Raw genomic sequence first — 15,170 nt, forward strand, 5'->3', positions numbered from 1 at the left:
TTCTCGTGCTTTCAGTATTACGGTCATTTACGGCCAATGTTGATGTCTGTTTGTATGCGTTTGGTTTTTTTTGTCTTAGGTGCGAGATGGTGCCATTGTAGTTCTGTCAAGAGTTCTTCACACTCAGCAGTCTTTTGACCAGAACCAGGAAAGCCAAGAAGAAAGTGGGTTTGCCTTTTTTCCCCCAGTTTCTTTAGATTTGAAGAATAACAGTGCACACATACTGATGTTTTTGACATACAAAAACAAGAATGCTCTGAGAGCAAACGAAATTGCAATATATGTATGATTGTCCTATAACGAAGTCTTTTGCCAAGTTTCATGAAATTCCCCAAAAAATTGTTGGAGGAGTTGATTTCAGAAGGTGAGAACCCTTTCCGGGACAGACGGCCAGACTTCGCCACGACATAATCCCCCTTCGGGCCTTTCGGTCAGCGGGAGATAAAAATGACTATGAAACAGAGTACAAATGTGTAAAAAAAAAAAAAGTCCCTCCCGTGCCAGAACCTGATCTTCCCAGACCGTCTCCTGTCCCAGTATTAACCAGGCGCATTGGGCAGCACTGATCTCCATTTCCATAGCTCTCAACCTCTCACCTATTACATAGTTGGGCTTACAGTGGGAGGCTGGTCCTCTGGTAACCACGAGAGTTTGACTCCCTACTCAGATCTGTATTGCGGCCTCACCAGATGGCAGTAGGTACCATTTTGAGCACGGTCTTTGGTATGACCTGACCACGAGTCGAACTCTCAATCTCCCGGTCGAGAGGCGAACACGCTAACCACTAGGCATGAAATGCAGTACATCATCCAACAAACGCTTAGCCATGGCTGCATTATTGGTCATGAGCGTATACATGGAATATGTAAGCTTGGGTAAACATGTGATGAGTAGCGAAGTGTAATATTCAGTCTGGGGGCTGAAATGCTAATCCTGAGATCGAGATGCTGACCTTTTCTGCTCCTCGGACCTGCCTGATCCATCCTGATGCCCTGTGTCTGGCTGGAGTCTCATCGCATCGCTCCTGTGGAGGACGGCCCCGATATGGACAGTTGGAAGACGCTCTGGACTCTTACAGTAATGCTTTTATGGCTGAGGACTACAGTTAACTTGCTAACTTGAGGACTGCAGTTGTCATGAACAGTTTTGCATCAATGAAGAGTTTATTACATCAACGAAACTGACTTCATGTTGAAACTGTTATAATCACGTTGTCTGTTCTCACCCAAATGAGGATGGGTTCCCTTTTGAGTCTGGTTCCTTTCGAGGTTTCTTCCTCATGTCGTCTGAGGGAGTTTTTCCTTGCCACCGTCACCACAGGCGTGCTCACTGGGGATAGATTAGGGATAAAGTTAGCTCATGCTTAGTCATTAAAATTCTGTAAAGCTGCTTGCGACAATTTCTGCTGTTAAAAGCGCTATAAAAATAAACTTGACTTAAATGAGTTGCATCCAGCAATGGAAGGGTTTATTGTACAGTGTTGGTTGGATTCCCACCTGGGCAAATGTAACTTGGCGCAAAACCGGATCATCCGTTGCTGGCAAGACTCTAAGTTTGTTCTTCATGTCCAAGCAGAACACATTAGTAACACTCCCACATTCCAGGATGACAACTGTATAGTGAGAAAGGCTAGATCTGACATGTTCAACAAGAACAACAGAATACCAGACTTTAATCACTCAAGCAGAACCTTCATTCATTCATTCATTCATTCATTCATTCATCTTCAATAAACGTTTCATCCCAGTGGAGCCAGAGTCTATCCCAAGAACCATGAGCACGAGGTGGGAATACACTCTGGATGAGACGCTCATTCATAATTCAGGGTAACTTATCACAGCCGGTCAACCTACTGGGATGTTTCTTTGAAAGGTGGGAGGAAATCCATGTGGTGAGGCTCGAGAATCATCTGAACTCAATCCCATCGAATACATAGCTATTTGAGACAGAGCATGAAACCCCATAAACTCTAGCTGAATAACTGAATTGACAGGAACGATCTCAGGAGAGGCATCTTGAGATGGCCTGGGGTCCCATACAGGTGTATTTCCATCTCGCCCAGTGTTCCCAGTACAGGCTGTGGATCCACAGGAACCAGGATGCGTGTGCTGTTATTAAGTCGAGGGAAGACATAACTAGTAACCAGCTTATTATTGCACATTCCTGTGTAGGTAACCATACTATACATGTTTGGTATGTGTAAACCGTACTGCACATGTGCTGCTTGGCTTTTCAGGAAGTGCTCTGCTGGAGGATGATAAAGTGTTCCATCTGGTGAGGCCAGCAGATGAGCTGGATGAAGTGAAGTCCAAGAGGGGCAGCATGAAGGACAAGGCCCCCATTAAAACCATCACGGAGATCTACCTGACCAGGCTGCTGTCCATGAAGGTAGAAAAAAAAACAACAGTGTGATTAGTTGGTTAAGCTGAATTAATGCATGTAGATACTTTAGTTAAGGCTATATAGGATGGGTACGGAAGCCGCGAGACGCCCTTCATATAATCTTTTTTTTTTTTTATTCACCTTATTGTCCCGAGATAACGACATAATTAGTTCAGGATCTCGAGAAAACAACACAACTATTTCGAGATCTCGAGAAAACAAAACAATTATTCCGTGATCTCGAAAAAACAAAATTATTTCATGATCTCGAGAAAACAGCTGAGATTTCTAGCAGAGCTGCGCCCCCCTGTGGGCCAGACAACGAAGACTTAGAAATTGGTGGACATGTAACAGAGCAGAAATGGCTTTTTACGATGCCTTGAGAGAGAGGGCCAGTCTTCTGCGGAGGTGCCGCGGACTAATTTTGAAATTATCCCTTATTAAAAGACAATGCAATCTCTCCCTGTGTCAACCCCTGATCAAAATATTGCCTTATTAGGTGATCGATTATTCCAGACATTCTAATGACCAAAGTTGTGTCTATACAGAATGAGAAATAGCCCCAAAGTCGCATATCACAAGTCTCTTGGCGCACCTGAATGAACCATTTCTCAGCTGTTTACTCGAGATCATGAAATAATTTAGTTTTCTCGAGATCACAGAATAATTTTGTTTTGTCGAGATCTCGAAATAATGGTTTTGTTTTCTCGAGCTCTCGAATTAGTTGTGTTGTTTTCTCGAGATCCTGAATTAATTATGTCTTTATCTCGGGATAACGGTTTTGTTTTCTCGAGATCTCGAATTAGTTGTGTTGTTTTCTCGAGATCCTGAATTAATTATGTCTTTATCTCGGGATAACGGTTTTGTTTTCTCGAGATCTCGAATTAGTTGTGTTGTTTTCTCGAGATCCTGAATTAATTATGTCGTTATCTTGGGATAACAGTTTTGTTTTCTCGAGATCTCGAATTAGTTGTGTTGTTTTCTCGAGATCCTGAATTAATTATGTCGTTATCTTGGGATAACGGTTTTGTTTTCTCGAGATCTCGAATTAGTTGTGTTGTTTTCTCGAGATCCTGAATTAATTATGCCGTTATCTCGGGATAACGGTTTTGTTTTCTCGAGATCTTGAATTAGTTGTGTTTTCTCGAGATCCTGAATTAATTATGTCGCTATCTCGGGATAACGGTTTTGTTTTCTCGAGCTCTCGAATTAATTGTGGTGTTTTCTCGAGATCCTGAATTAATTATGTCGTTATCTCGGGATAACGGTTTTGTTTTCTCGAGATCTTGAATTAGTTGTGTTGTTTTCTCGAGATCCTGAATTAATTATGTCGCTATCTCGGGATAACGGTTTTGTTTTCTCGAGATCTCGAATTAGTTGTGTTGTTTTCTCGAGATCCTGAATTAATTATGCCGTTATCTCGGGATAACGGTTTTGTTTTCTCGAGATCTCGAATTAGTTGTGTTGTTTTCTCGAGATCCTGAATTAATTATGCCGTTATCTCGGGATAACGGTTTTGTTTTCTCGAGATCCTGAATTAATTATGCCGTTATCTCGGGATAACGGTTTTGTTTTCTCGAGATCCTGAATTAATTATGTCGTTATCTCGGGATAACGGTTTTGTTTTCTCGAGATCTCGAATTAGTTGTGTTGTTTTCTCGAGATCCTGAATTAATTATGTCGTTATCTCAGGATAACGGTTTTGTTTTCTCGAGATCTCGAATTAGTTGTGTTGTTTTCTCGAGATCCTGAATTAATTATGCCGTTATCTCAGGATAACGGTTTTGTTTTCTCGAGATCTCGAATTAGTTGTGTTTTCTCGAGATCCTGAATTAATTATGCCGTTATCTCGGGATAACGGTTTTGTTTTCTCGAGATCTCGAATTAGTTGTGTTGTTTTCTCGAGATCCTGAATTAATTATGTCGTTATCTCGGGATAACGGTTTTGTTTTCTCGAGATCTCGAATTAGTTGTGTTGTTTTCTCGAGATCCTGAATTAATTATGCCGTTATCTCGGGATAACGGTTTTGTTTTCTCGAGATCCTGAATTAATTATGTCGTTATCTCGGGATAACGGTTTTGTTTTCTCGAGATCTCGAATTAGTTGTGTTGTTTTCTCGAGATCCTGAATTAATTATGTCGTTATCTCAGGATAACGGTTTTGTTTTCTCGAGATCTCGAATTAGTTGTGTTTTCTCGAGATCCTGAATTAATTATGTCGTTATCTCGGGATAACGGTTTTGTTTTCTCGAGATCTCGAATTAGTTGTGGTGTTTTCTCGAGATCCTGAATTAATTATGCCGTTATCTCGGGATAACGGTTTTGTTTTCTCGAGATCTCGAATTAGTTGTGGTGTTTTCTCGAGATCCTGAATTAATTATGCCGTTATCTCGGGATAACGGTTTTGTTTTCTCGAGATCTCGAATTAGTGGTGTTGTTTTCTCGAGATCCTGAATTAATTATGTTGTTATCTCGGGATAACGGTTTTGTTTTCTCGAGATCTCGAATTAGTTGTGTTGTTTTCTCGAGATCCTGAATTAATTATGTCGTTATCTCCGGATAACGGTTTTGTTTTCTCGAGATCTCGAATTAGTTGTGTTGTTTTCTCGAGATCCTGAATTAATTATGTCGTTATCTCGGGATAACAAGGTGAATAAAAAAAAGGATTATATGAAGGGCCTCTCTCGGCTTCCGTAGATGGGTATTAATGACGCTGGTCAATGATTTGAAAAATTGTATTAAATAATCAGTCAAAAAATGAAAAAGAATAGAAGCACTGTATATAATGAACCAAAGATGTACTAGATGTGAAAGAACCGAACGTCAATCTTTTTCATATTTTGTTTGTGCAGAAACAGTAATTGCAAAAAATTGCAGGGCATGTGAGGAAGTGAGTCAGACTGTTGACAGGATGTGAAGAATGAAAAGTGTTTGTGTGTGTTTGTGTTGCAGGGCACGTTGCAGCAGTTTGTCGATGATTTCTTCCGCAGCGTGTTGTGTTCAGGGACCACGGTCCCGCCAGCTGTCAAGTATTTCTTCGACTTCCTGGACGAACAAGCACACAAACATGATAACGTAGATGAGGAAACCATCCACATATGGAAGACCAACAGGTCCATACAACAGCATTCACAATGTCGCACTGCCCTTAACTCAACTCAACACTCCCAGCATTCCTGTCATTCTCTCTCCCTTTTTCAACAAAACACCACCCTCTCTTCCTGTCTGTACTTCTTCGCAGCCAGCACTCGTCTTTGTTTTAACGCTGCTTCTCATGCAGTCTTGGGTGTGTGCAGCTTTTTGTGGAAGCTCCCTGGCTTGAGCCCAGGTTAGCTTTAATCGTACAGGCTCTGTTGAAGCAGGGTGAACTATTTCTGCCATGTTGAGCCCATCAAGTTTTACAGGTGAAGACGATGTCAATCTCTCCGATGCTTGTTTGTTGTCCTCCCATGTCGAAGCAGGTGTAGATTTTAAATAGGGCTGGCTGCTTCAGTGATGACTCAGAACATAAAAGAGATAATTACATCCTGCGTTAATGCAGTTTGTGTGAAATGGACTCGAAAATGGCACTGAAACTTTTTTGAGCACGTTGAGAAATTAGATGTAACTTATTATAGCACTGAGAGGTTCATGGTAACACATCTAAAAAACATTAATGTCCTTAAGTGGTACATTTTACCTGGAAAAAGAGACAGTGTAAAAGATTTAATGCTAATTTTCGTATGTTAAAATGATATGGATATAAATTCAGGTATGCAGTAAGGGGGAGTGAGAAAACGGAAGGTTTCAGAGACGATGATGCCTTTTTTTTTTTTTTAATAAATAAATACGTTTTTCTTCATGAGCACTTTTCAGTGCTTTGGTTAGCAAACTGAAATCACATCTTCGTTTAAGGGCCGTTTCACAATCATGGTTGTCTTTGTGAATAACACCAACTAGGTCGTGCGTGCGTGTGCGTGCTGTAGTTTCTTATACCTTATTTTACAGGGACACACCAGCCCTACCTATAGCAGTAATGTCTCTTATAAGTTCTTATAAATGTCTGTAAGAGTCCAATGCAAGCTCAGTTTTGACTTTATGGTCATTTCATTGAATTCTACTGTAATTATTACACTTGGATTTTACTGGTTAAATTCAGAATTGCAGTTTTTAGCACAAACGAGGTTTTACTTTGGGGACATATACGTACTTTCATTTACAGGAGAAAGATATATTTAAGTGGAAGTTACATCGTTTTGTAAACTAAGTGCCTCTGACAGGATCCTTTGTCCGTCAAAAATGTCCTCTCTGGAAAACACTCACCAGATGATGAGGAGGTAAATGATTTATTTTTTCTTTTGTAAAGAAAATATTTCTCTCTTTTGAAGCAGAATATTCTGTTGTTGCCAGAGGTGGACAAAGTACCCAACTTAAGTCAAAGTACAGATCCCACTGGTCAAATGTTACTCCGATACAACTGAAAGCTGTCCAGTCAAATTTTTACTTACAGTGGGGCAAAAAAGTATTTAGTCAGCCACCAATTGTGCAAGTTCTCCCACTTAAAAAGATGAGAGAGGCCTGTAATTTTCATCATAGGTACACTTCAACTATGAGAGTCAGAATGGGGGGAAAGAATCCAGGAAATCACATTGTAGGATTTTTAATGAATTAATTGGTAAATTCCTCGGTAAAATAAGTATTTGGTCACCTACAAACAAGCAAGATTTCTGGCTCTCACAGACCTGTAACGTCTTCTCTAAGAGGCTCCTCTGTCCTCCACTCATTACCTGTATTAACGGCACCTGTTTGAACTCGTTATCAGTATAAAAGACACCTGTCCACAACCTCAAACAGTCACACTCCAAACTCCACTATGGCCAAGACCAAAGAGCTGTCAAAGGACACCAGAAACAAAATTGTAGACCTGCACCAGGCTGGGAAGACTGAATCTGCAATAGGTAAGCAGCTTGATGTGAAGAAATCAACTGTGGGAGCAATTATTAGAAAATGGAAGACATACAAGACCACTGATAATCTCCCTCAATCTGGGGCTCCACGCAAGATCTCACCCCGTGGGGTCAAAATGATCACAAGAACGGTGAGCAAAAATCCCTGAACCACACGGGGGGACCTAGTGAATGACCTGCAGAGAGCTGGGACCAAAGTAACAAAGGCTACCATCAGTAACACACTACACCGCCAGGGACTCAAATCCTGCAGTGCCAGACGTGTCCCCCTGCTTAAGCCAGTACATGTCCAGGCCCGTCTGAAGTTTGCTAGAGAGCATTTGGATGATCCAGAAGAGGACTGGGAGAATGTCATATGGTCAGATGAAACCAAAATAGAACTTTTTGGTAAAAACTCAACTTGTCGTGTTTGGAGGAGAAAGAATGCTGAGTTGCATCCAGAGAACACCATACCTACTGTGAAGCATGGGGGTGGAAACATCATGCTTTGGGGCTGTTTTTCTACAAAGGGACCAGGACGACTGATCCGTGTAAAGGAAAGAATGAATGGGGCCATGTATCATGAGATTTTGAGTGAAAACCTCCTTCCATCAGCAAGGGCACTGAAGATGAAACGTGGCTGGGTCTTTCAGCATGACAATGATCCCAAACACACTGCCCGGGCAACGAAGGAGTGGCTTCGTAAGAAGCATTTCAAGGTCCTGGAGTGGCCTAGCCAGTCTCCAGAGCTCAACCCCATAGAAAATCTTTGGAGGGAGTTGAAAGTCCGTGTTGCCCAGCGACAGCCCCAAAACATCACTGCTCTAGAGATCTGCATGGAGGAATGGGCCAAAATACCAGCAACAGTGTGTGAAAACCTTGTGAAGACTTACAGAAAACGTTTGACCTCTGTCATTGCCAACAAAGGGCATATAACAAAGTATTGAGATGAACTTTTGTTATTGACCAAAATACTTTTTTTCCATCATAATTTGCAAATAAATTCTTTAAAAATCAGTCAGTGTGATTTTCTGGATTTTTTTTTCTCATTTTTTCTCATAGTTGAAGTGTACCTATGATGAAAATTACAGGCCTCTCTCATCTTTTTAAGTGGGAGAACTTGCACAATTGGTGACTGACTAAATACTTTTTTGCCCCACTGCAAGTTAAAGTACTTAAGTAAAAGTACATTTTACAAAAAGTACATTTTGTGTCAACTCATCGTTGTATTATTGCCACAACGCCTACAAAACCTAACGCCGTTACCAAAGACAGAAATGTGAATTCACAAAATGAACGCATGCTGTGCCATCATGGTGGTTTAACATTAAGCTAGCTAGTCAGTGAAACTCCACCTGACATGCTAGCTAACGCTTTTCAAACTCAAAATCATTTATAATCACGTTTATATAGATCAATACGCTCCCACAGGTTGGACGGTAAGTTTTTGTAGGCTGTGATGTGGTTCGTTTTCAGCAAACAAAAACATTTAAAACGAAACAAATCTTTAATCCTTTCAGAAAACTGAAACATGGGTTTCAGGTATTGAGGTATTTCACCTGACGTCACAGGGTCACGTGACGCCCCGGTGTCCACCATTTTGGACGGCAAGCTAGCTAATGTCAACAACAGTAGCTGGTATGTTACTGTAGCAATATTTACGTTCAGTCATTTGGATGACTGTTAAAACCTTTCAGTCTCAAGTTTTTCCTTTACTGGATTTACTAGTTTACTGAGCTAGCGCGCGATGGCTCCCGGCTCGGCCGCCGAGCGCGCGATGGCTCCCGGCTCGGCCGCCGAGCGCGCGATGGCTCCCGGCTCGGCCGCCGAGCGCGCGATGGCTCCCGGCTCGGCCGCCGAGCGCGCGATGGCTCCCGGCTCGGCCGCCGAGCGCGCGATGGCTCCCGGCTCGGCCGCCGAGCGCGCTAGCTCAGTAAACTAGTAAATCCAGTAAAGGAAAAACTTGAGACTGAAAGGTTTTAACAGTCATTCAAATGACTGAACGTAAATATTGCTACAGTAACATACCAGCTACGATGTTGTTGACATTAGCTAGTGCTAACAGCTAGCTGCTAGTACACTGCTACAACTACACCGACCCTAATAATACAGTTCTTGGTCATTGCCTGGTAACAGCAAATTTATAACGGGCCATGTCTCAACAGACTAAGAAGTTATTTCAATGACATTTAATAACATTTTGTTTATCCTGAGGACCGAAAGTAAATGAAAATGTGAACAAACCTTAGCTGTAATCAGATGGCGACCACCAGCTCCAGGGACGACCCGCTGATGTAGGCATGTTACCCAGCCTGGTGTTTAACGACATAGGTATACAGATCATGTGGGCCGAAGTCAGGTAAAGACGAGGGCTTCGTGCACTTCCGTACATCAGTGAACAATCCTGGTGGAAGCAGGTAAACGTCGTTCTCTAAGCCTGCTAACCTCAATTTTTGCAAATACCTCTCCCTCTGCTCGCCCTGTAAATGCCCTACATCACTGGATAGTGAAGGTGTTTTCTGCATCTCGCTCCTTTTTCTTTTATGTTTTTCGTTTGTCGCCTTCCTCGCATTCAAACTGATTCGAGCCGTGCCGTCCAAAATGGCAGCATCACATGACTTGGTCACGTGAGTGAAATACCTCAATAGGCATGAGTGCGTGCGTTCTCCAGAAGAATCGCCTCCTTCCATTCTGCCGTCAACTGATCGTGTTAAAATAACGCTGCTGAGAAATCATTGAACTTGATTTTATAGTCTATGGATGTGATATGACCCTAGTGATTACTGATAGGCTGTCTCAGTGTCACCTGCGAAAAACCCATCATGTTTTAGAAAAGAAAAAAACATCCGCTTTCAAAGCTGCTTCATAGTAACGAGGACCTTGATAGAAATGTAGTGGAGTAAAAAGTATGATATTTGCTTTTCAAATGTAGTGAAGTTAAAGTCATAAGTTTCCAAAAAAAAAAAACTCCAGTAAAGTACTCAAAGTGTACTGAAGTACAGTACTCAAGTAAATGTACTTCGTTACTGTCCACCTCTGGTTGTTGCGCGGTAAAACAAAAAAAACAGGACTTGAAACAGATGAGGCACATTTGCAGCAGAGCTTCACATGTGGTTGAAGTGTAAATGTGAGTCCGTCAGAAAGTGTCCTGTCCGGAAAACCACAAGGAGCGTCACCACTTCAGTTGTTATTCCAGTTACCACCGTGTACAAATATCACTGCACAGGACTTGAAAATTTGTATTTGAGATTACATCCATTTCAACAGCTTGTCACTTTGTATACCTTACTCTAGTGGACTGGAAGAAAGGTGGTCAGTTTTAGAAATGCACTCTTGATATGCCGTCTTCTCACCACAAGTAACCAGAGGTGGACAAAGTACCCAACTTCGTTACTTAAGTCAAAGTACAGATCCCACTAGTCAAATGTTACTCCAATACAAGTGGAAGTTGTCCAGTCACATTTTTACTGAAGTATTTGTTTTTAAAAATACTTAAGTATTAAAAGTACATTTTCGGTCAATGCGTTGTTGTATTATTGCCACAACGCTTACGAAACCTAACGTCTCTGAAGCAACCGACTGGATTCACTGACTAACTTGTAGAACCTGTAGAATAAACGTTTGGTAGAATGTTACAAAATGAAACACGACTGAACTGAAAAAGAGCCGTTGTAATTTTTTTTTTTTTTTTTAATTGTAACACTCCTCCCGGCGGCATGGTGGTGTAGTGGTTAGCGCTGTCGCCTCACAGCAAGAAGGTCCGGGTTCAAGCCCCGTGGCTGGCGAGGGCCTTTCTGTGCGGAGTTTGCATGTTCTCCCCGTGTCCGCGTGGGTTTCCTCCGGGTGCTCCGGTTTCCCCCACAGTCCAAAGACATGCAGGTTAGGTTAACTGGTGACTCTAAATTGACCGTAGGTGTGAATGTGAGTGTGAATGGTTGTCTGTGTCTGTGTGTCAGCACTGTGATGACCTGGCGACTTGTCCAGGGTGTACCCCGCCTTTCGCCCGTAGTCAGCTGGGATAGGCTCCAGCTTGCCTGCGACCCTGTAGAACAGGATAAAGCGGCTACAGATAATGAGATGAGATGAGAGACACTCCTCCCCACCCCCACAAAGCAGGAAGACAGTGGAATCGCTGTAAATGCAGCTTGCTCAGAAAATAAAAATGGCAATCCAACCTGCTTAAAACCCAGGTCCACACCTCGAGCTTAATAACTGCCCAACAGCAACACTGCTTTAAGCGAGACAAAAAAAAAAATGCAAGACCATGGGTGCGTGTGTTCCGCAGAAGAATCATCTCCTTCTGTTCCGCAATCAACTGATCATGTTTAAATAACGCTGCTGAGAAATCATTGAACTTGATTTTATAGTCTATGGATGTGGCGTGACCCTAGTGATTTACTGATGAGCTGTCTCAGTGTCACCTGCGAAAAAAAACCCAATCACGTTTTAGAAAAGAAAAGAAAAACACATCCACTTTCAAAGCTGCTTCATAGTAACGAGGACCTTGATAGAAATGTAGTGAAGTGAAAAGTACGATATTTGTCTTTCAAATGTAGTGAAGTTAAAGTCATAAGTTGCCAAAAAATTAATACTCAAGTAAAGTACAGATACTCAGTGTACTTAAGTGCAGTACTCAAGTAAATGTACTTCGTTACTGTCCACCTTTGATGACAACCAGTATATGACCTGTAGCTCTGAAATTCTGCAGTTAATTTCCATCTCAAAAGATAATTTTTGGCAGCAGAGAGAAACAAAAACCCGAGGTTTGATTTTTGGACCCGAAAAATGGACCCGATTGTGAAACAGCCCTAAAAATCAGAACATTTCAATATTGTAGGGTCTATTCATAGTCAAGGTGATGGTCAGCTCTCGGTGCACGTCAAATACACTCGGTGAACAAAAAGAGCATAGAAATGCACGTTAGCCTGAATCACACAGAGGTGTAACCACTCCCTCATTACCTGCTCATTCTCACAGACTCCTCCTCACAGCTGGCGCATTTCCGTGTCCTTTTCCTCACTTGCACAGTGATCAATGAATAAAATATTTTCTGGCTTTTTTATTATTTATTCATTCATGTATGGATTGTTGCCAGGTAATTTCACAGATCCATTTTAACCGTAAGAGTAAAGTATCAGTTCTTGGTTGGCAATTATCCGGGTGAAATTTCTCATGATGCTGCCATTATTATTAAAGTGCATATTCTGGACCAATTTGTTTTTTTTTATATGAAAGTCTGTCCCTTTACACACTCATCCAGAAGGGTAATTTTGCACAAGGCCATCTGTCTACAGCAGAAAAAAATAAAATAACAAAACGCGTCTGGAAAAATCCCAAGGGAGTCTGGAGCCAGATTCGTGACGTCACCTGCGGAAGCGCCAGCAGGCTGCGCGAGCTTTGCACGGTTTCAGTGCACAGCCTGTGTAGACCAAGCGCTCCCATTTCTCTCTCATTGTCCGGTCTTTTGGGAAACGATGAGTACTAATCCCATCAAGATTGGTGTTGCTACACCCTCCTACGATACATCTGTTAACCATTTTAATAATTACGCGATAACGTTGAAGAAATTTGCAGAAAACCACCAGGTCGTTTTCTCATAAACAAACCAGCGCTGACGTAGGATTCAGAGGGAGGCGTCCCGCACGTGACGTCACGAAAATCAATGTTTGCCGGGAAATCCAAATGCCAAGTTTTTTCAGAGGCGGACCATCTCATCTCATCTCATCATCTCTAGCCGCTTTATCCTTCTACAGGGTCGCAGGCAAGCTGGAGCCTATCCCAGCTGACTACGGGCGAAAGGCGGGGTACACCCTGGACAAGTCGCCAGGTCATCACAGGGCTGACACATAGACACAGACAACCATTCACACTCACATTCACACCTACGGTCAATTTAGAGTCACCAGTTAACCTAACCTGCATGTCTTTGGACTGTGGGGGAAACCGGAGCACCCGGAGGAAACCCACGCGGACACGGGGAGAACATGCAAACTCCGCACAGAAAGGCCCTCGCCGGCCCCGGGGCTTGAACCCGGACCTTCTTGCTGTGAGGCGACAGCGCTAACCACTACACCACCGTGCCGCCCAGAGGCGGACCAATTCACCTCAAATGGCTTGATTTCAACTGAATTTTTCTGGTATTGCGCAAGGTAAAAAAATCGCAGAAAATGCAGAATGTTACAGATATTTGACCCAAGTTTAATATAAAATAGGAGAATTACATTGATCTTGCGCCTGAATTTACCCGTGATATGCACTTTAATATCGGACTGTCCTACCAGTATGGTGTTTTTGAGCTGCTCTCTGAAGTAGACTTGAATCTCTGTCACAGTAACGTCATCTGTGTTGTCATATCTGTGTGGAGTCGTCTGATACAGAAACGGGACTAAAGAAGTGCTAGATTAATAAACCTTGTGGTAGTGCAGTATGCAGTTTTATCGCTGTTGTGACAAATTAGCTTTATGGAAATCCAGATGTCGATTTAGATTCCTAATGAGCAAGCCAGGGCCATGAGGGCACTCAGAAACTCCACATCCTGCCACTGTACCAACCTTTACATCAAATGTAATGTCAGGGATATGGTGTGTGTGTGTGTGTGTGTGTGCACTTGCAGTTTGCCCCTGAGATTCTGGGTTAACATCCTGAAAAACCCCCACTTCATCTTTGACGTGCATGTGACTGAGGTAGTTGATGCCTCGCTGTCCGTTATCGCCCAGACCTTCATGGATGCCTGCACTAAGACCGAGCACAAGCTGACCCCAGTGAGTATCAGCAGCAGAGAAACGTTTATTAAAGAAGCGGAGCTCAACAATTTTGCATTTCTTTGACAAATTCAGTGCATCCCATAAGGTCATTCGCTTATTTTCTCACTTTTTTTTTTTTCCTCCTCTTAGGAGTCTCCAAGTAACAAACTTCTCTATGCAAAAGAGATTCCGACATATAAGAAGATGGTTGAAGAGTGAGTGTATTTCCTGATTATATTCCTTAGCGTGTTGAGTAACTCTCTGATAAGCCTGACATTTCACAAACATCTGTCTCTATATCATTGTCTGTCTGTCTGTCCTTCCATCCATTTTTATCCTGCAGTTATTACAAAGGCATCCGTCAGATGGTGCCAGTGAGTGACCAAGACATGAACACACACCTGGCTGAGATCTCACGGGTGAGTTAGTGAGTGCGTGTGTGTGTACAAGTCTGTATACATAGTGCAGAGAGCCTGGCACTGCTCTGTGTCTCACTCCTCTATCTGCTTGTTCAGTCCCACACAGATAAACTGAACACCCAGGTTGCCCTGCACCAGCTGTACCAGTACGCCAGCAAGTACTACGATGGAGTAAGTTTCACTCCGGTTCTATTCAGAACTGCTTTTTCTTTTAAAGTAAGGAATAAAGGGGGGCGTCGTGGCTCGGGTGGATAAGGCGCCATACCATAAATCCGGGGACCCGGGTTCGATTCCAACCCGAGGTCATGTCCCGATCTCTCCCCGTCTCTCTCTCCCGCTCATTTCCTGTCTCTACACTGTCCTATCCAATAAAGGTAAAAAAGCCCAAAAAATATGTGGCAGATCACAGAATCCAGGGACACGTGTCGGCCCGGGGGCATTTTGAGTTACTGACAGATTCAGAAAGTACAGTTTCTAAGCTTTCCAATGATGCCTTCCATGTGGAGATCTGACAATATTTGAAGAATGTGTGGCCTTTTGAAAGTGCATACCTCTTAAAACAGAAAAGGGAGAAAATCGCCCTCAAAGTTTTCCATCTCAGCTACTCTGGCTGCAGGGCGGGCACATAATGGTGCTCATTTGCATGACATTAAGGAAAGCCCTACCCCCTACGAGCTAGCACGATACTACTTTCATGTAAA

General features: G+C 42.6%; 1 protein-coding gene and 1 long non-coding RNA gene across 4 annotated transcripts in view; one reads left to right on the forward strand and one right to left on the reverse strand.

Annotated features, from left to right (window-relative positions):
• Positions 1–15,170, forward strand: part of LOC132869632 (plexin-B2-like) — a 495,410-nt gene that overhangs the window by 471,253 nt on the left and 8,987 nt on the right. For all 3 annotated transcript variants that reach the window (XM_060902925.1, XM_060902923.1, XM_060902926.1), the window contains 7 exons: positions 80–164; positions 2,237–2,388; positions 5,335–5,495; positions 13,921–14,068; positions 14,201–14,265; positions 14,394–14,469; positions 14,566–14,640. In XM_060902925.1, the coding sequence (XP_060758908.1) occupies positions 80–164; positions 2,237–2,388; positions 5,335–5,495; positions 13,921–14,068; positions 14,201–14,265; positions 14,394–14,469; positions 14,566–14,640 (762 nt within the window). The remainder of the gene's footprint in view (positions 1–79; positions 165–2,236; positions 2,389–5,334; positions 5,496–13,920; positions 14,069–14,200; positions 14,266–14,393; positions 14,470–14,565; positions 14,641–15,170) is intronic.
• On the reverse strand, positions 973–1,559 carry LOC132869633 (uncharacterized). Its single transcript, XR_009651000.1, has 3 exons — positions 1,497–1,559; positions 1,226–1,329; positions 973–1,024 (listed from the first exon to the last, which is right to left on the reverse strand). It is a non-coding gene; the product is annotated as an uncharacterized LOC132869633 (long non-coding RNA).

Source organism: Neoarius graeffei, chromosome 21 (genome assembly GCF_027579695.1).
Source record: "Neoarius graeffei isolate fNeoGra1 chromosome 21, fNeoGra1.pri, whole genome shotgun sequence".
NCBI classification, from domain to species: Eukaryota; Metazoa; Chordata; class Actinopteri; order Siluriformes; family Ariidae; genus Neoarius; species Neoarius graeffei.